This window comes from Phodopus roborovskii, unplaced genomic scaffold, assembly GCF_943737965.1.
Source record: "Phodopus roborovskii unplaced genomic scaffold, PHOROB, whole genome shotgun sequence".
Taxonomy (NCBI): domain Eukaryota; kingdom Metazoa; phylum Chordata; class Mammalia; order Rodentia; family Cricetidae; genus Phodopus; species Phodopus roborovskii.
The window spans coordinates 3,588,564-3,608,491 of record NW_026126651.1 but is presented as its reverse complement, the minus strand read 5'-3'; the positions used below and the strand labels follow the sequence as shown (position 1 = coordinate 3,608,491).

At 45.5% G+C, this 19,928-nt stretch overlaps 2 protein-coding genes across 2 annotated transcripts in view; one reads left to right on the top strand and one right to left on the bottom strand.

The window, feature by feature from the left end:
• The window catches only part of Gas2 (growth arrest specific 2), a 98,381-nt gene extending 91,703 nt beyond the window's left edge, over nt 1-6,678 (top strand). Inside the window, exon 7 of the mRNA XM_051174262.1 lies at nt 5,830-6,678. Within this exon, the coding sequence (XP_051030219.1) occupies nt 5,830-6,048 (219 nt within the window). The 3' untranslated portion in view covers nt 6,049-6,678. The remainder of the gene's footprint in view (nt 1-5,829) is intronic.
• An 8,121-nt stretch (nt 6,679-14,799) lies between these two features.
• On the bottom strand, nt 14,800-19,533 carry Svip (small VCP interacting protein). Its single transcript, XM_051174263.1, has 4 exons — nt 19,437-19,533; nt 17,732-17,782; nt 16,975-17,085; nt 14,800-14,995 (listed from the first exon to the last, which is right to left on the bottom strand). Exons 1-4 carry the CDS (start codon nt 19,488-19,490, stop codon nt 14,981-14,983), a joined length of 231 nt encoding a protein of 76 aa, XP_051030220.1. The 5' UTR covers nt 19,491-19,533; the 3' UTR covers nt 14,800-14,980.
• Nucleotides 19,534-19,928: the final 395 nt, after the last annotated feature.

Genomic DNA, 19,928 nt, shown 5'->3' with positions numbered 1-19,928 from the left:
TTGGTATCTCTATAGGGTGTGAGTCTGTAGTTTTCAGAACAAAACATTCAGCTTCCTACAGTTAAGTACCTTCTGTGTTCCAGGCATGGTGTCTTCATGTTTACACATCAGTATCTCTGTCTCCATGAGTCTAGGAGGAACTATCTATTACTCAGAAGTCCAACTGAGGCACAGGGAGAAAGCATGCAATTGTCAAGGTCACAGGGAGTTAGTGGGGTGTTCCAGCTTGGCACTGTTGGTAGAAGCTGAGCAAATGATAGCTTCCTCTCTTGTTCCCGTGACTCTTCTCTCTCGCGTTTATAACAGAAAAGGTAGGATGCATCAAAGGCCCACTGGGGAGTCAATGGAGGTGGTAAACATTCCAGAGCCTGTTTATCTGGGCTGTGATGAGCTGTTTGGTGGAAGTGCAAGATGAAACCCTCCGCTCTGGCAAGGAAGGTGTTAAACACCATGTGTTGTCGCTGGCATCTCCGTTTGCACGCTGCTGCAGACTTACAACCTTATCGCGTGTTTTGAAAATCCTGGTGTCAAACCATCTGCTGAATGCCTGCTGTCTTGTCCCCAAATGTGTCGGGGAACTGAGGCCCGCGGCTGAATTCCCAGTTATCCAGTTGTAACATATACCATTTCAGAGCGAAATGAAACCATGAGAGAGGCTGCAGTCCTATAAATTAATGTAATGTTCTTCTCTGGAGAGCAGATGACTGCCTGCTACAACAATATTTGTGTTCATGTTATGATGCCTTGTAAAAATACACAGGGAACAGGGTTGACTAGGTGTTAGGAAGCTTCTGAGAGCTCAGAATCTGAGTTTGGAAAGCCAGCTCCTCCTGTAGGCAGTGCTGTCAGACAGTTCCCGCCCACTGCAGTGGAGAGCAGTTAACAGTGTTGAAACTGAGCTTCCTTCAGGATCCAGCAAGAGGAGAAAGGTATAAGGAGAGCCACAGACGTGCCGGGTGAGCCAGGCTAAAGGGCACGTGCCCATGTAAGCATCATGGAAGTCGTGTGTGTGGAAATTTTGTTGAATAATTTATTGCTACTGTTTGTCATATGTGTGTGTGTGTGTGTGTTGGTATATGTGTGTGTGTGTGTGTGTGTGTGTGTGTGTGTGTGTGTGTGTTGGTATATATGTGTGTGTGTGTGTTGGAAGTAAGGATTCATGATCATCCCAAAGGAATGCGACTCCATTCTGCCGGTCCCCGCCATGGCGCTGCCTCCTCACCGCGCCTGCCTTCTCTTTCCCCTACCAACAGCCATCCTGAGTCACTGTCCCTCCTTCCTCCCCCTGCTGCCCCGGACAGCCTCACTTTCACACTCCAAACTTGGCCTTCTCTCAGCGAAGCTCTCTACACAAAGGCTGGTGTGGATTGCTGTTCACACCTAGAACTTTCTAGAAGAAGGGCACACGTCTTCTCATCTTTGTCTTCCCGTCAGTCCATGACTAATACAGGTGCATTCCAGACAGGGAGAGTGATACTTGAACGGAGCAGTCTTAAGCGTTAACCTTGTTAATTCACTGGGTGAGCATCACTCAAATTCATATTGATGAATTTAAAATGCATTCGATAAGCATTGTGTGCCTAACCCTGTGAAGAGTCCCAAGGCCTTTGCTGAGTCCTCCGTCCATATTTGCTGAACGGCCCAAGGAAGGAATGGACTCTGTTTCTCTTTGAAAACATGGAGCACTCGTGTACATGTAGAAAAGTGTGTGCGGTTTTGAATATTTCAGAATCATGTAGGAAATCTGGAGGTTCGGCTCCGGCAAAGGCAAGCAGGACCACCGGCCAGCTGTGCTGGAGGTCATCTGAAACAGTGAGAAAGGGTGGGAGAAGCAGCCGCTGGCCCCTCGGGTGACTCGTGTGCCAGGCACAGCAGGCAGAGGGGAGGAAGGAGGCCTCAGAATGGGCAGGAGATTATTAAAGGTCTGCACGCCTCTGCCGCCCTGTGGATGCCAAATCTTCCTGGACCACGGCTGTCACCGCATCCCTGCCTGGCTGCAAAGCTGCTGCTTTGAGGAGGATGAGTGGTGGCTACATGTGGCAGCACAGCAGACTACGGAGAAGTTGACCAGGTGGAGCTGCTCCTGCTGGAGAGACTCCATGCCTCTGGGGCACATGCGCATTAGTGAGAAGTAAGGACGAGAGCATCCCGAGGAAAGGCTCCGAGCACGTGACCTGTGCTCCTACTCCTCTGACGTTGGTAGGCACCAACAGGAGCAGAGCTAGAACAATCCAGATGTGGCAGCCAACCCCAAGAGGAGAAGGCACCTGAGGCATTTTATAGGAATTTGGGGCTGGGGCAGACAGAGGTGTCCCTAAACAAATCTATCAAATGTGTACCTGAAGCCTTTAATAATGACATTTTCCTCCCTGAAAACTGTTTCCCACTTGGCCCTCTTCATTTTTCCTGAGGTGACAAAGGTCACGTCTGTGACGTGACAAAGCATAGCTGCACACTGCCTGGTCGCCTTGAAGCACAAGTACCTTACTAGTAAACCCCCGATACTTCCCTAGATGTTTTATGGGACTGGTCTTGTCACTTAGTAAGACATGCCATTGTCTGTGATCTACATAAATACAGGCTTTCCCTTTCAAATGAAAAGTGAGTTGGTTTGTTTCTATTTCTAAGCACTAATTAGTGTCTCTGGGAAGAGGAGAAGAGCCTTTCTGGTTGCTGAAGCTCTTGGTACCTACACATAATGTGACTCCCGCCCGCCTGCCTCTCCAGGATGGGTAATTAGAGAGGGAGAAGACTCCTTTCTGCACTGGCGCTTTGGAAGGGCAGAGGCGTGTGCATACCTGGCTGTGAATGCGTTTCGCCCCGTCACTACACTCGAGACGCTTGTTTTGGAATAATTAGAACCCTAGATACCGATGATGCCTGTGATGGGCTGATATCTCCCAGTGGCCAGTGTCTAGAAGACATGAAAACCAAAGTCTGGACTGCAGAAAGAGTGAATGTGGTTAGGAAAGGACCCTCTGCTCCAGCTGCTGCTCTCCGGCTTATGACCTTACACAAGCTGCTTGCCTTCTAAGAGCCTTGGCTTTCCTATCTGTAAAACAGAGGCATTGTGCTAAAAACATCATTATTTAAACAAAGTATGGCCTATGAGAGCATCATCCAAGTGTGCCATTGGCGGCGCTATAAGATTCTGTAAATGTGATTCCCAAACGGAAGGGAACATGTGTGTTAGCTGCCCTTCTATCACACAAGCACCACAGAAGGGCGCCTTCTAGCTCAGAGCCTGAGACGTTTCAGTCAGTAGTCCTTGGAGCTGAGCTGTTGAACTGAGCCCCTGTGAGGCACAGCACTATGTGTGGTGTGTGTGTGTGTGTGTGTGTGTGTGTGTGTGTGTGTGTCAAAGACTGCTTGCTTCATGATGGACAGAAAGCAGAGAGGGAGTATGGAAGGGGCCCCTAGGGGCCTACCTCTTCTAGAAGGCCCTTCTGTATTTTATCTCTCAGTAATGCCATCATGAGATGAATCCATCAAAGGTCTAGGCCACTGCTCCCAGGGGGACAAGTTCAGAGTCTTTGGGTTTATACCAGATTAATTTGCTTTAAGGTTGAAACATAGGTTTTTGTTTTGTTTTGTTTTGTTCATGGAGACGTGATGGCACACATTTAAAGGGGGCATGGGATTTAAAGCTCCGTAACCAGTTATCCATGACTGTGACCTTAATATCTTAATCTCATACCTGAAACTCCCAAGACTGACTACAGACGTCTTAGCACATTGTAGTAAGGTCACAATGTAAGCCTGCCTCCTATAAGACAGTCCTGAGTCTCTCTTATCAGATATGTGATGTTGGAGATTTCCATGGAAACCTAAGAGTGTTGTGAGAAACCCTCTAGCTGCCTGCTGTGGTGAAACTGAGTGAGAAGGTAATGCATTCAGCCCCCCCCCTTTCAGTGTGGAATCAGTATTCTCTGAAGTGTGAAGTCTCACAGATAAGATGTGTGTCCAGGGCTCAGGGTGCTTAGAGCTCCCATGGGAACCCTTCAGGGCTGCTGATGTTTGCTTACACACTCCTGTTGTTGTTACTTGTAATGTAGCTTAGGTTAGGTCAGGGGCAGAAGAGAAACACACACACACACACACTCAGAGAGAGAGAGAGAGAGAGAGAGAGAGAGAGAGAGACCTTGTTTCAAATCAAAAGCAAAGCATCTCACAGTTGTGAGAAATGAAAACAAAAGCAGCCAAAATTTTTTTGAGAAAGCAAATCACCCTATCCACCCTTGAGTTCACAATGCCCTAATTCTTGTGGTGTCGAGTGTATCCATTAAATACTCAATAGGCAGATATCTGTTTCTAAAAGGGAAGGGTCTTTCTCTAATTTCGTGGTAGGCAGCTTTAAATGGCGGCATGCGTGAGCGCATGTGCTCACCGTGTCCTGCAATGGCTCAGTAGCAGGAGGATGGCCAGTCTTTAGAGTCACTTCTCCCATGACTGCCTGAGAATGCAGTGAAAAAACAAGATCGGCAAGCAATGTGGGGTCAGATTTCAAAATGAGAAAATGCAAGCATGCACACCCCCACCCCAATCCTCACAGTCCTTCATCAACAAAGCTTTTAGAACCTGGACAAGCCTAACTGGCTGCTTCAATGGTGGTCTCGTTGACACCACATCCCTCTGCTGAAGACAGACTTAGGACCCCGAGCCCCCACAGAAAGTAGTGCAGTTATGTCCAATAGTCTTTGTTGCCCAAGCCGGGAGAGTGGACCTAGATGAGCTGCAAGGGTATTTCCTGGTAATCCTCAGCTGACGGCTGTGCCAACAATATTGGGTTCAGATCCCATCTACTACGGAAGCTGTACAAGTGGAGGACAGCTTATTTCCTGTGTCCTTCATGCTCAATAGGCTGTATTCCCGATTTCCATTTTTGCAAGCTTCTGCACATCTGTTGTAGAGCCTCCAGAGTGTGATTATGTGATGCGAGTACTCCAGGTTGAAAAGGGCTTCTCACTTTTTTCCAGAGTTACAAACTCTCTTGGGTCTAGGGGTGCAGCTCAGTTTGTTGAGTTGCCTAGCATACAAGATGCCCTTGGTTCGGTCCCCAGTACCATGTCCCCAGGTGTGGTGGAACCTTCCTGGGAGTGTAGCCCTGGAGAGGTAGAGGCTGGAGCTCTGGATGGCTCCCTGGCCTGGAGCAAAGTTTCTGCTATCTTTATTATTTTGTTGTTGTTTGATTGGGAGTGGGGTTGGTGGTGGTGGTGGTGGTGGTGTGTGTGTATGTGTGTGCGTGTGTGTGTGTGTGTGTGTTGTACTTATTTGTGTTTTGGCTTAGTTGATTTAATAGGTGCATTCCAAAGTAACAGGGAAGACTATTGTCAAAGGAAAGGCTCAATGACTTGAACATATCTCATTTTTTTTCCTGAGTGCATTTTCATGTTTTTTGCAGCAAATATGTGTGGCTGTTATCATCACTTACTAACATTAACGCAATACCGGAGACTTCCATGGTCTCTTAAGTTCTGGTTGAGGGGGAAATGACCCAGTGGGAAGGACGGACCCTGATGAGAGCTAAGGCAGTAAGGAGTGTTAGTGCTCCATTGTACCTCGCCAAGACGGTTTCATGTGTATCCACTCAGAAATATGCATAGATGCTTTGTGTCACTTGAAACTTAGATTCGAGATGTTTTCCCGAGATTCATCTGCACACAAGCTTTCCTTTACAAGCCTTTGTCCCAAGCAGACACTGTGCTAACCGGATAAACAAGGGTCATGGAATTGAGGCCAAGCCACAGTACTTTTCCTAGAGCCGGGGTTGATGTGAGGTCCGGTACAAAGTCTCAGAACCTGACTTGCTTTACTGCCCTTTCCTTCCAGATGCTGCACAACAAACATGTGATGGTCCGCGTGGGAGGAGGCTGGGAGACCTTCGCAGGCTATCTGCTCAAGCATGACCCCTGCCGCATGCTGCAGATCTCCCGTGTGGATGGCAAGACATCCCCTGTGCAGAGCAAATCCCCAACCCTGAAGGACATGAATCCAGATAATTACCTGGTGGTCTCTGCCAGCTACAAGGCTAAGAAGGAGATTAAATGAAACTGGTCTCTGCAAGGGGACTCACACCATGGCCCGTGTCCATTCTACAGTGTAGTCAGTGTGGTTCACATGCTCTGAGAACCACCCACATTATCAAGCAGGAAAAAGCTCAAAAGGTAGCACTATTTATTTTTAATGCATCTGTAGAATTTCGCCTAAGGGGGAGAAAACCCTAAACTCAGAACAAAATCAGACAAATTGTAAGCAAATCACTATCACTCAATATGTGAACAGAGTATTTAAAAGAAGCATTATTAGGAACTCAGTGCTAGGTACAGCCATTGGAGGTGAACATGCGTAGGAGACTATATTTAGCGTGTATGGATCAGTCAACAGAAAGTGCCTGCTTTATGTCTGTGAGCTAAAGCACCCCAGACACATTTGTAATGGCGGGATTTTATAGCTATTTTTTACAAAATGACAATGTGATGATGTGCTACTAAAATTGTTCACAGTACTATACAATATAGAGTCTTCAGAGCCATAAGACTTAACTGGAAAGGCCACATCAGAGATGTTTACCTTCACTTGGAAGATTGCCTTAAAGTTCATCTCTGATCCCTGACCAAACCAACCTCTGGGGTACTTTTGGATGTTGCCTGTGCAGCCCCTTAGGAATAGCAGGTACCTTTCACATGCCCGGTCGCGCGCGCGCACGCGCACACACACACACACACACACACACACACACACACACACAACGTAGCAGCTATGTTTAGGAAGATCACTTAGTGAAATTCACATGCATAAGCTGGCATACATTCACATTGTGATGTGCATATTGCATAGGCAAATGTTCATCAATTTTGTGATTTTGTTTATTTCAAGCATTTTCTTATTAAAATGTATCTTAGTTAGTCCTATTGTGCTATGATGTCTCATGAAGTAAATTCACTGTAGTGAATGATGTTACAGACAGGGCTGTTTTGAACCAACGAACAGCAAGGTATTATCCACACTGATTTAAGAATTAAAATTGAAAAATTAAAAACGTTACATTATCTGTCTCTGTATCAGTGCTTCAATCTAAAATAAAGTTAATCTTCAAACTACTAATCTCCTAGTAAATATGAGGAGTGTCAAGTTATGGCTGTGTAGAATGTCTTCTCATGGGATGGGGATTGGAGGTGGTGTTTGTTCTCATTAGCCAAGAGTGTGGACTTGACCTTGACCTTGGGAAGGACCTTGAGTGTCTGTGTAGTTTGACTGTCATTGGCCCCCAGAAACCCAAAGGGAGTGGAACTGTTAGGAGCTGTGGCCTTGTTGGATTGGCGTGGTCTTATTTGAGAAAGTGTCACTGTAGAGACAGGAGTCATATATGCTCAAGATACCACCCAGTGTCTCAGACCACTTCCGGTTGCCTACAAGCTGTATCACTCCACTACCAATGCAGCACTATGTCTGCCTGTATGCTACCATGTCTCATCATGATGACAAAGGACTGAACTTCTCAACTGTATGTAAGCCAGTCATCCCAATTAAATGTTCTCCTTTATAAGAACAGGGACGGGAAAGAGTTGTCCTCTCCCCTCCTCAACCCCTGCCCATCAGTGTCTGAGGCAGGAGGGAGAGATGTCTCTGACCCCCACCTGCCACAATAAGCAAGCGGGAGACAGGCAGGCCTTGCACCTTGCCAGGGCAGTACAATAGAGCCAATCCTGTTAGTACAGGAATGGGTGAGTCAGCCCCAAAGTAGTAGTGAGCAAGGGAGAGCTGCCCCTTTGAAGCATCTGCCCAGGGTCTTGCTCCCCCTTCCCGCCCATCAATATCTGAGGCAGGCCCTGAGGCCACAAGTGTGGGAGAGCTGTCCCTACCCTGGCGAGTTGCAACACCTGGGTTGCAACCCTGTACCTCACCTGGGTAACAAAATAGAGGCAGCCTTGCTAGTGGAGGTATTGAGTGAGCCAGCCTTGAAGTTTTAAGTGTGGGAGAGCTGTCCCCAATACTCGTTTGTCATGTGGTGGTGTGGGAGGGTGAGAGATGCCCACCCCCTTACCCTTTATTCATCTGACACGTGCTAGCATGGGCCATGGAGAGAGTCCTGCCCCCACCTCCTGCTGACCAACACCTGAGGCAGATGGGGAGTTGGCCCTGCAGGCATAGGAACTGGAGGGCTGCCCCTACCCCTTAAAAGCTGAGAAACTTGGGACAGTGACCTCTGTACCTTGCAGAGGCGATGCCACAGAGCTGGCCCTAATGGTGTAGGAGAGCCAACCCTGAGGGTGTGAAAGCAGAACTGGCCCCACCCCTCGCTCATTGCTGCAAGAGGAGAATTGGCTGGGGCAGTGCTGGAGAGCTCCCCCTGGTGAGGGGTGAGGGTTTGGCAGAGTTGGCAGGCTGACCATCCCTGCAACTACCCAGGCCAGGAACCAGGGTCAGAAATTGGTCTGCCCCAGCATCCACCCCATCTATGATCTGCTGGAGCACGTGAAGGGACCTGACCTGCAGACCCGAAGCTGAAGGATCGCCCTGAACAACAGGGAGTCTTAGTGAGGGCCCAGCGTCAATAGTGTAGTAGGAACCAGAGGCCGTGAGCCAGACCCGCGATGACCCTGCAATGAACACTTGCAAGTACAGATATATGGACCAGGGGTTACTGCATAGCTCACCATGTCACACTGCAGTTCCACGAAGAGATTTGTTTCTTCTTCTTCTTCTTCTCCTCCTCCTCCTTCTTCATCATCATCATCATTTTCAACACAGGGTTTCTCTGTATTGCTTTGGAGCCTGTCCTGGACCTAGCTCTGTAGACCAGGCTGGCCTCCATGAAGAGAATTTTCATTTTTCCCTTATACTGTGTTTTACTTTTGCCAGGGAAGATGGATGGGAAGGGATGGGGAAATGAATGGGATCGAGATCCATGATGCAAAAGACACAGAATAAAAAGAAAAGAAAAACAAGAAGAGTTGCCATGGTCACGGTTCCTTCACAGCAGTGGCAACCCTAAGACGGTGTCACCATGGAATATTTTATTTATTATTTCATTTGGGGGTGGTGAGGCAGGGTTTCTCTGTGTAATAGCTCTTGCTGTCCTGGAACTCACTTTGTAGACCAGGCTGGCTTTGAACTCACAGAGCTCTGCCTGTCTCTGCCTCCTGAGTCCTGGGGTTAAAGGCGTGTGCCACCACTGCCTGGCTGAATTCTTTTCAAACAGTGGAGTTAACTCATCATTTCACTATTTTCCCCATAAGAAAAATTCATCTTCCTTGCTCCAAAGTCTCTCAGAGGAAGCATCTGTCTGTCGTGTGACCAATTCAGTCAAACATCCAGCCTGTTTATGGGGAAATTTTAGCAGGCATGGTGTAGGTTAGCGGTGCTGCAAAGGTGTCATGCATGCATCTAGAAAAAGCATGTTAGTGCAAAACAAAAAACAAAGCCTACAGGTTTTGTGCAAGGTAAAATGACCTTGGCATAATGAGTAACTAGTGTCTTTCCAAACATGTCAGTAACTTAATCTTCACGTCATCAATTAAAATCAGTATTAAAGTTCTTCACTGTTATTGACAATCTTTCTTTCAAAATCTTCTCCTATGTTTAAAATTTTTTTCTTTGAATAATGAAAATTCACTTAGAAATAGGTGTGTCTTAACAAAAAATAGTGTGAATCTCATTATAACATGAGGTATCATTTGGTTAATTCTACTGCCAGAAGTTCAACATGATCGTGCTGAGCTAAGGCCCAGGTGTCCTCAAAGCTGTATTTCTTTCTGCATACTTCAGGATGTAACCTATTTCTTGCCTTTTCTACCTTCCAGATGCAACCTGCGATCCTTGGCTCATGGCCAGAAACATGGCATGGCATTACTCAGACCTCTTTAAGTTTCTTCTCTTGGCTAGTGGTTGGGAAGCCTTCAGTTCATAAGACTGTGATTAGATCAGTCTACCCAGGTTTCAAACAGCTTGGTAAGTCAAAACAACACTGAGCACATGACCACACTTGGGGGACCTGGTGGATTATTACATACACAGAACATCCACATGACCTTCAAGTGTGTCTAAGAACATGTTCAAACCTGACACTGGCTAGCCGCTAGCTCATCTATACCAAGGGTGAAATGGGAAACAGGACTGCATCCCAAAGGACGGGACCAAATATCGATGGCTCTTACTGAGACCCTGAAGACTCAAGATGTCTGGCATCAGTTTCTCAGTGAGGGTAACATCCAAGGAAAGATGATAGGAAAGAGATAAAGGCTTTAAAATCTGAGTACTCCTGTAACCCTACAGAGTGAAGCATCCAAGCAAGCCAGTGGAGACAAGGCCATGTCCAGGTAGCCATGCAGCCTGCAGCCTTTAAGAGACCAGCACCAGTGTGGGAGGGTGGAAGACTTGGCTGGACCCTGCAGGTCATGAGGGAAATGCACAGAGTAACTGGTGACTAAGAAGTAATGAATTTGGGTGTTCATCCTTACCATTGATGAACTTGCTGGTGGAATTCTTTGCTGTCTTAGTTAGCTATTGCTTTGAGGTTAGCCAAAAGAATGGGTGCAGGGTAGATGAGCAGAAATTTCTACCCGTCAGTCAGTGTAATTCAAAGGAAGGGACATGAGACAGATTTCCCAAGTTGTGATGCTTCCTGCGTAAGGTGCCGGACGACACATCACTGAGAAGAAAGTGTCTTGCTCTTCCCTTGAAATTCATACAGAGTCAAAGGCTGCACCAATAAAGCGTCCAGTGCTCCTCAGGGTCTAATGAAGTGTCTCAGGCCAAGGTGTTTATGCATATCTACTTCTTAAACTGGGGTAGTCACGTTTTGATGAGATATTTGTAAAATAAGTCGCAGTGTAGTAAAAAGCCACAAGAGAACTGAGGGTTCAGGGTGGTGACACAAATTTCTGCAACAAAAACAAAACTACTTCCGAAGCCTGCTATACATACTTTTATAGGTGTTAATAGGTCGTTTTTTGTTGGCGATACTGTTTTTTTTTTTTTCACGTTTGATTGGTTAGTTTTAGAAAATCAATACATAGAGCTCATAACCATATTGAACCAGGTTATTCTGTGTGTGTGTGTGCGTGTGTTTGTGCGTGTGTGTCTGGTGTGTGTGTGACTGTGTCTGTGCGTTGTGTGTGTGTGCACGCATGTGTGGTGTGTCTGTGGGCATGTGTGTTTGTGTCTGTGTGTGTGTGCCTGTGTGTGGGGTGTCTGTGTGTGTGTGTGCATGTAGTGTACAAGGGAATAAGAGATGTTTGTACAGAAAAGAAGTTAAGGAACTAGATGGTGAGTAACAAGGAGTCGTGCACCTGGTAACTGGTTGACATTCTGAGAATAACAGATGCTCAGCTGTAAACAGAATGCCTCTCTCACGCTGCCCCCTATGGCTCATGGATCACCGTGAAAGGGGGACAGAGCGATTGTGGGAGTCAGAGGTGCACTGAGGACAGAGCTGGGCAATTACACACATGAACCTACAGGCACTATTACTATGAGCAAGAGCTGTGTCATCTCAAGCCAGACAAAAATGTAAGCATGGCGTGGGGGTGAGCACCAAGTCCCACCACTAGCTAATGGCATTCGATAGATGCTGGGAGGGGAAGAGCCAATTTTAAGGGTGTGGCTTTTGGTAGTCAGCCCCACCCTGCCCCACCCTGCTGCCAAGAGTATTTGGGCAGCACAAACTAGACTCTGTGGTTAGTTTTAAACAGGAAGAGAAAAAATAGAGGATATGAAGTTGGGTAGATAGGGAGGTGGGGATGGATCTGGGAGGGTGTGGGGTGAATGCAATAAAAATAAACTGTGTGAAATTCTCAAAGAATTAATGAAATATTATTTTAAAAAGAAATATACCCTTTTGGCTCAAAGTAGGAGGCAGGCACATCCACCCAACTTTTGCCAATCTGTTAAGTTACACTTTATTCAAAATCAACAAGATATACTTCCAGCTTCCAAGGACACAGTATAATTCTTATCAGTCAAAATAAGTCAAACTTTTGGATACAGGATATATGTGAATTTCATGTCAATTTCCCAGGGTTCTGGGTTGATGCATTCAGCCTTTTTTCCGTGATTTTTATCTAAAACAGCAGGAGTAATAACAACATACTATCATTTCTTCTTTACAAGCTTGAGGCAAGAAACATGTCTCTCCAGACAGCTATTAGTTCTCTTTCTGTTATTAATCCCAGAGACACGAAGTGTCCCGAATTACAAAGACAACTGCTAATTTGTTGAAGATGAAGTAAAGACATTTTACTTAAAGAGATGGGCAGAGGGAACTTATATAGAAAGATGTATATTCATATAACCCAAAACAATGCAGAGTCTGTAACATGTGGGTTTGTAATAATTAGAAAATGAATAAATCACATTCCGTATAACAATAACACAAACTGGATAAAAGGATCCAAGACATGTGATGTGTCACAGAGATGTTCTGTTATGACATGTAACTATTTTATCATCAGCTCTATCGGTTTAAGGGTCAGAATTAAGACTGTGGCTTGCATACATTGGTTACCTTTGTGGATCTAATGGTTTTTCCCCCCTCTCCTTCTAACCCTAGCATTTCCCCCCCTTCCCTGGGGGTTCATGTGTGTCTCTCTTCCCGTCCTCCTTGTTTCCTGCTTCTGATGGTTTCTCTTATGTTTTAGTAAATCGGTCAGAACACTTGGAAGATATATTCAACATTGTAAATTTTGTCATTTAAGCTATAATTATAAAACTATCACCACTATATCACTATCCAGAACCTAAGCAAAATATTTACACATTTATATTATTTTTTAATAGTCACTAGTTTCTGATCAAGCATCCTGTTTCCTCTTTTTAATCCCATTCGTGAGACTCCCATTCGTCACCATTTGTACCTGTGACATATACAGCCTTCAGGAAGGTTGAGCACGTCGTCGTGTCTGTGGGGCAGGCCACAGCCATGCACATGGCGTTGGTAAGGCAGTGGCAGCCCAAAGTTGGCAAAAGCAATGTTTCCCACTAATCTCAAGCAGGTAATATACCTGTGTGCTGTGTGTGCCTCTAGAGTGAGCGAGTATGCGAGCTGTTTATTAACGCCGTACTACCTCTAGAAAGCAAGCCTTCTCTTTGCACAATCCAAGTTCTAGTTCTTGAAGATGAAAAGAATTTGATGTCTGTCCTAACAGAAAAAAAAAAGGCTTCCAATAATAAAGGATGTTATGTGCTGCCTCTCTCCCCATTCAGCTGTCAGAGATCCTTCCTATGTTAGAAATATTAATTACCCAAATACACTAAAGTTATTTGTAAAAGTCAATGTATTGATTTCATTATCCTCTATGAAGAAAATGTCACTAATCTATACATGAAGAAAACGGAGTGATATTTCATGTGACTTGCCTAGGTATTCATGACATATTCTGAACAATAGAAAACTAATTCTTTAGGCATTGTGAGACCTATGTTATAGCTCCAACTCTTTAAAAAGAACATGCTCGACACACTGTCAAGTACCTTGTGGGAGGAACAGGCAAGCTGGTGGCTTAGTTTCCTTTGGTGGCTTGACATTCCTGACTGGCATTTAGGATCTATAAATTCTAAGGTAGGAAATCAGATGCTGGTATTGTAAACCATGGCAGCAGCATCTTTCCTTATTACGTAGTAAGAAAAAAAAAAACAAGCCACAGCGTCATAAATCAAGTCTAATGAATGGAGATCTGTGGTGATATCTTGCTTGTACAAATAAAGTTTGTCTGAAGATCAGTGGATGGGGGTTGCCACTAGCTAACCATAGAGCTCTGGAGGTCTGTACAGACAGGAAATGAGATGACTCCATGTTCAGAAGAATCTCATTCAATGTGCTCGATTCTTTTCAAATATCACAGAACTTTGGAGACCATAAACATCTAACTAATTTTGAATCTGAAGCCTCAGTCGGATCTTACAATGCTAACTTTTGCACCTGCCACATTTTCGACTGGTAGTTGTCTCCTTGTAGATACTTACTTTGCAAATTTAGATTAGTAATATTACACAATGTAAATAACTTAATTTCAGATATGACAAATTTCACTCTGTATGTTCATACTGTGTTTTCACCTACAGAGATCTTCAGACCTCTTGTCTGACGACCACACCAAACTGTCTCCTGGCACTTGCAAACACACCTGAAGGCGATCTTTACATACTTTCACTGGCAATGCCATGTCTGTACACACCTTACGATCATTCTTTCAAAATACAAAAGATAAAAATCCCATGGACTTTGAACGAGTATATTTCACTCATCACCTACCTGCCTCTCGCTCCTCTCGTTCACTGCACAGATTCTCAGGCTTCTGGCAGGACACATCAGTAGTATACATCTGATGTACTACTGACATGTAATTTCAAGTTAATACGATATTCCACAGGTATAGAAAATAAATTAGCAGAAAGTCAACATTTGGCTACAAACATTAATCTCTTAGTGGGTTATAAAAATAAGGAATTCCTTTATCTGAAGTCCTTCAAATGCATCTGTAGGATTTCCCTGATCATCAGCTTAAAGGCACTAAGTCTGGAAATGGAAGCCAAAGTCTTCCTATCGAGTAAAATAGAACAGAAGGTTGTGCCACAGAAGCCTAAGTCGCAAGGTCATTTATAAAGCAGAGATATCTTGGCAAATTCAACAATGAAGATATGTGTGGGACCAGAGCACATCATGCATCCATGTTTTAACTACCATGCATCCATATACTTTTTGCATCCATGTTTTAACTACCAAAGGAAAAAATGGAAAATTACTGCTTGTAGAAGAGAAAATAAACAAAGTGGAGTTGAATGAAAGGATCGGTAGTTAAGTAAGTTTGAAAATCAAAAATTTTACCAATATTTTTAGTATGGTTTTCACACACTGCTCTCAAGAGCACTAACGATACAAAGTCTAGCTCTCCATCAGTGGGAAGAAGAAACACTCAGCTGAGCTCCGTCCCACTGCAGATGCTGGAGTTAGTGGCATGACTCTCCCGCAGTAGGCAATGTTTCATGACACCGTCCACTGGGAAAAGTAAAAACAGGCAGGCATCAGTACACGTTGACTTGGATTATGTAATGATATTCTAATGAACAAGCAAAAATAAAACTATGGGACAAAATGATTTTTTTGCAAATAGCCGTGAATAATACAATTTTACATTACTCCCAAAAATAGGAAAGAGAGCAGCCTAAAAAATACAGGCAAGACAATGTTTTGGAGTAGATAAAAGGGTCACCTTGGATGGACCCAGTCTCTTGGATACCCCTGTTCTCTGCCTGAGGCTCCCTCCCTCATGAGCAGCCAGAGTCTGTGCTAGGAATGTTAATACCCTGCACTGGTGGGGGGGGGGGACCTGACATAAGCAGCCAGGATTTCTTCAATGCTAGAACTACACATGTCATGTTGTTCCCAAGAAATGGAGCCCAGTGGGCTGCTTTCCAATGGCCTTCCTCAGCAAACTCCATTGACCTGACAAACGGTCCTGAACCAGAAGTCGTTCCCGGGCTTCTGTTGTCCCATGAAGCTTGTCCACAAGTAATAAACCCATGCCATACACCTGGTCGTATGTTCACCAGACTCAGAAGCTGGCAGACCCTAACGCTGCTTCATTAGCAAAATACTCAACACAGTGAATGGGAAAAACAGCATCGGCGAGGCTACAAAATGAAAGCAAAAGACAAAACAAAACAGAACATCATTGCTTCTCGAGCCAGGACCCAAGCAAGAATAGTTATTAAATAATTTTGCGTTAGAGCTTTCCCTTTTTGAGTGAGAAAACATTCTGTGTCAGTTTGTTAAGCAAAGTTTATGAAACTTGTGAGAGTGAGTTCTAGAAAACCCTCCAAGTAAGGACAATAAATATTTACAGTCTCCTAAATGCTACTTTCAAACTGTATCTAAGAAATATTTAGTGCTGAAGATGTTTTCTTATCATGATGTCAATACATTTGCAAAATTAAGGGTTGACAGGTGTTAACTCGATTTTCTTTACTATATGGCCTCTTTGAGGCCTAAACATCATGTAATTAATTCATTATTAACTGGAGAGAGTAACTTATTGTTAGCAGAGATAACTGCTATCTCTAAGAGGCATTCCGGGCACGTATTCAACTTGGCTTAGGGTGGTCCTAGCTTCCTGCCCCACAGTTCTGGCCATGCAGATATATATGCCTGAGAGTATATATGTGTATGGTTCTGGGACAAACCCAAATGAAATTTCATTTCAAAGAGTGATTACCTAAAAAGCAGAACATAATTAAGGGCACTATGCTTTTTCACAGTTATCCTGATGCTAAAAGAAGTGTTCCTGTGAAATGCAGCTGCTGTTTTCCTGGGCAGCAACATACTCGATCAAACTGGTGCACTGCTGCTAGACTACAGCCTCTAGTTGAAGGGCCTCCCTGCATGGCCATTGGGAGGGATATGTACCACTCAACAGCTGCATACACCGTAGTCTAAATTCACATTGGCATAATCAGGAGAATGCTGGAAAGCAAGAGGATCAAAAGTCCCTAGAGCCTAGATGAGATCCATGGAAGGTGTGGGCAGGGGGATCAAGAGTTCAAGGCCATCCTTGGCTATATAGGGAGTTTGGAGTCAGCATGGGCTACAGGAGACTGTCTCAAAAAACCAATTAGCACAAAACCAAAGATCCCAAACCCTGGAGTGAGGACAAATAGGCTACAAATCAGGAGTTTTAGAATTACCCAACACATCTGTCAAAATGACAGTTTGGTGGAGTTTTTCAATAATGTTCTACATTGCTTGGGGGTTTTTTTGTTTGTTTGTTTGTTTGTTTGTTTCGACATATTGATGATTAGCATTACATATAAAAATTTTAAGATACTGTGCTTAGAAGGAAATCTATTATTTTTGGGGGGGCAGAAAAAAATCTATTCCACTATTAAAATAAATGGACACTTCCTCTAATCTCTGATCCCTATGTTTTCTCAAGTGCATTTTCGGGGGAGTTAGCGAATGAACTGCCGTATGACACTCACCCTCAGTCCACCTGCTGGTGGCCCCGATGATTCCATCTGCTTTTCGAGCTGTTCTTTCTTCTTCCTCTTTGCCTCCACTGATTGAATATCCAAAATCCCCCGAGATGCAGCCTTTAAGAAATTCAACAAAGGGAGAGTACAGAAAGAAAGAAAAAAAAAAAAAAATAGGATCTGGTGTCCAAAGGTGCTTGTTTTGCTCTTTTAGCTTTTCCTTTAGGGGTGGGAAGTTAGCTTGGTTTGGGTAACAGGGCACCGTGCTACATAAAACAGTCATTTTTCAACCATGCAGAATTCCTCCTTAAATGCAGTTCGTTCACACTCATCAGCACGGTGGAGTTATCATGAGGAAAAATGCTGTCACAGGACGGACTCAAGTGCAAAAGTCACCCGGGGCTCTTTTCACAGTAAATGACATAACCGAGTGCAGCTACGGAGACTTGAACGTCATTTTGAGAGTGGTTATCTACGCTTTAGAGCAGAGGACCAGGATGGACCTTGGAGGGTGACAGAGCGCACCTATGGAGCAGGGGAACTAAGGACCAGGACCGTGGAGGGTGACAGAGTGCGCCTATGGAGCAGGCGAACTAAGGACCAGGATGGACCGTGGAGAATGCCAGAGTGCACCTTTGGAGCAGGCCAACTAAGGACCAGGACCGTGGAGGGTGACAGAGCGCACCTACGGATCAGGGGAACTAAGGACCAGGACCGTGGAGGGTGACAGAGCGCGCCTATGGAGCAGGCGAACTATTGTGCTCACCTCTTTCTGCCTTCTTTCTGCTGCCTCTGCCAGCTTTGCTCTTTTCTCTTCCTAAGAAAATGCAGAATATGTTTCAAGAGAAAGTTCCAACATCATCGCCCCCGCCCCACACACACCTTTACTTCAGAGGCCACAAACATAAGTAATAAAGTGAAAAACCCTCATAAGGAAAGTCACTGTAAGAGTTCACTAAGGTGTCCTGGTTACAGGAGGGACCATAGGTAGGATTGCTGGAGCCCAGTTCAAGACTAGCCTGAGTAACATGGCAAGAACTTAACTTCACCTGAACAAAATAAAGCAAATAATCCTCAGTCTACCAATCGTACAACATGTATTAAATATTTAACTTCCTGAATTTCATTCCCTAGACCAATGCACCAGTTAGCACATGTGGAGATTAATATAAGTTGCAAAATATTCAGTGGGGACGAAAACTTTCTTTTAAACTGGTGTTTAAACCATGAGGGTAATTTGGAAGTTAGTTAAAAATGGGAATGAAGCAGCCTGGAGTTTGGGGAAACATGTAGAACCAAGGGGCTGATCTCACTGCGTTAGATGGGGGAGATAAAGAAAAGAAACTCAGGGGCCACTTGTCCCACCCCTGTAAACACCACATTATTTTTCTATGCCATCTACTTCTGAGTTATAAAGTCTTTAAATAATTTGAGACAAGGAGTAGCATTCTCGTGGGGTGTGATTTCCGCCATTCCTTCTCCATACCACGTACACACATTCATTCATCCATCACAGTGATTGTTGCCGATTTTTCTAGGCACTAAGAACACAACCATGAAATACAGACACCCATGCACACAATGTTTGAGTTCAGTAAGCAGACACCCATTGTGTGTTTGAAGGAAGTAACAACTCCGGAAGAGATATAATGATCATGGTGGGTAAGGAATAGGAGGGAGGTTGCTGATCCTACAGCTTGTTTATTTATGAGATCAGGGAAGTCTTAGGTGCTAAGTGAAATACACCACTGGGCCCTGTGGATAAGGGGAGAGGGTGGCGGTGGGGACAGACGGATTAACAAATGCTGACAGGATGACACTTTTCTCATGAGCTAAACACAATTTTAACAGCATCTAAAATCAGCAGCAGCCTCAAAGGCAAGTTGAACTTTCCAACATCGATTAAACTATATATAACCTAGAGGCTAATGGATTAATACATACTTCCTTAAATCCCCAACTTCCTCATCTAATCTTTAGCTACAAGAATCGATGCAGAGAGAACGATTAGATCGTTGTGTTATCAAATACTGGTAAACGTAAAACATACTGTTAGAGCAAAAGGCTCAAAGTTCAAAGAAATAATGACTTGATTCCACGTACAATATATCCCAGATACAACATTACTGGAAACATCTACACCTAAAAGGTATTACTTGTTTATGAGCAACTCAAAGCTGGGCAGGCCCCCCAGCTGTTACAAACTGAGCAAAGGGAAGCAGGCGGTTAATCAAATCTCCCCTAAACGGCACGGGGAGCGGGGCGTCCAGGACCTTCCTTGTACAGCTGGTACAGACAGGAGAAGATGCACATGTCCGGAGCAGCTCCTGGGGACAGGACAGCCCCACCTGTCGGGTCCAAGACTGGTCCAGAGAACCAGTAGTGTCCAACTGCCGGGCAGGTGCATCTGTCCCCGGGCGGCTCCACCAAAGGCTGCCGCGAGCTGGAGCAGGGCGAGGCTGGCTACTCACCGGGCTCGGGGATGGCGGGGCGGACTCCGCGGGACACGGGAAGCACAGCCCCATGGGGAGGGACACTGGCACTCCCGGGCCTGGGTCAGGGTCTTCACGGGGGCGGGGAGGGGGCAGCGGCAGGCCCCGCCCAGCGACAAGCCCCGCCCTCACCTGACCCGAAGCACAGCCCCACCCTGCGGCAAGACCCGCCCCACAGCAAGCCTCTCCCCCCCCCCCACCCCGCGACCAGAGGGGCAAGATCCACCCCGAGGCGAGCACCCCAAAAGCGCCGCCCAACTGCAAGCCACACCCCTGTACCGCCTATGGCGAGCCCCGCCCAGCTAGGGTTGCTGCAAGCCCCGCCTCCAGTGCGAACCTGCCACACCTGACCCGGCGGCAATCGCCGTCCATCCGGTCCAGCACTAAGCCCCGCCTCCGCCGCGGATCCCACCCAATAGAGCCTGGCGACGACTCAGCCCTCGGGACTTATCCCCGGGCTCCAAAGCCCAA

Coding starts and splice junctions, on each gene's coding strand:
- Svip (XM_051174263.1), bottom strand. CDS start 19,490: ATGGGGCTGTGCTTCCCGTGTCCCGCGGAGTCCGCCCCGCCATCCCCG. Junction 17,783..19,436: donor CCCCGCCATCCCCGAGCCCG/GTGAGTAGCCAG, acceptor GCATTTTCTTAG/GAAGAGAAAAGAGCAAAGCT. Junction 17,086..17,731: donor CAGAAAGAAGGCAGAAAGAG/GTGAGCACAATA, acceptor AATTTCTTAAAG/GCTGCATCTCGGGGGATTTT.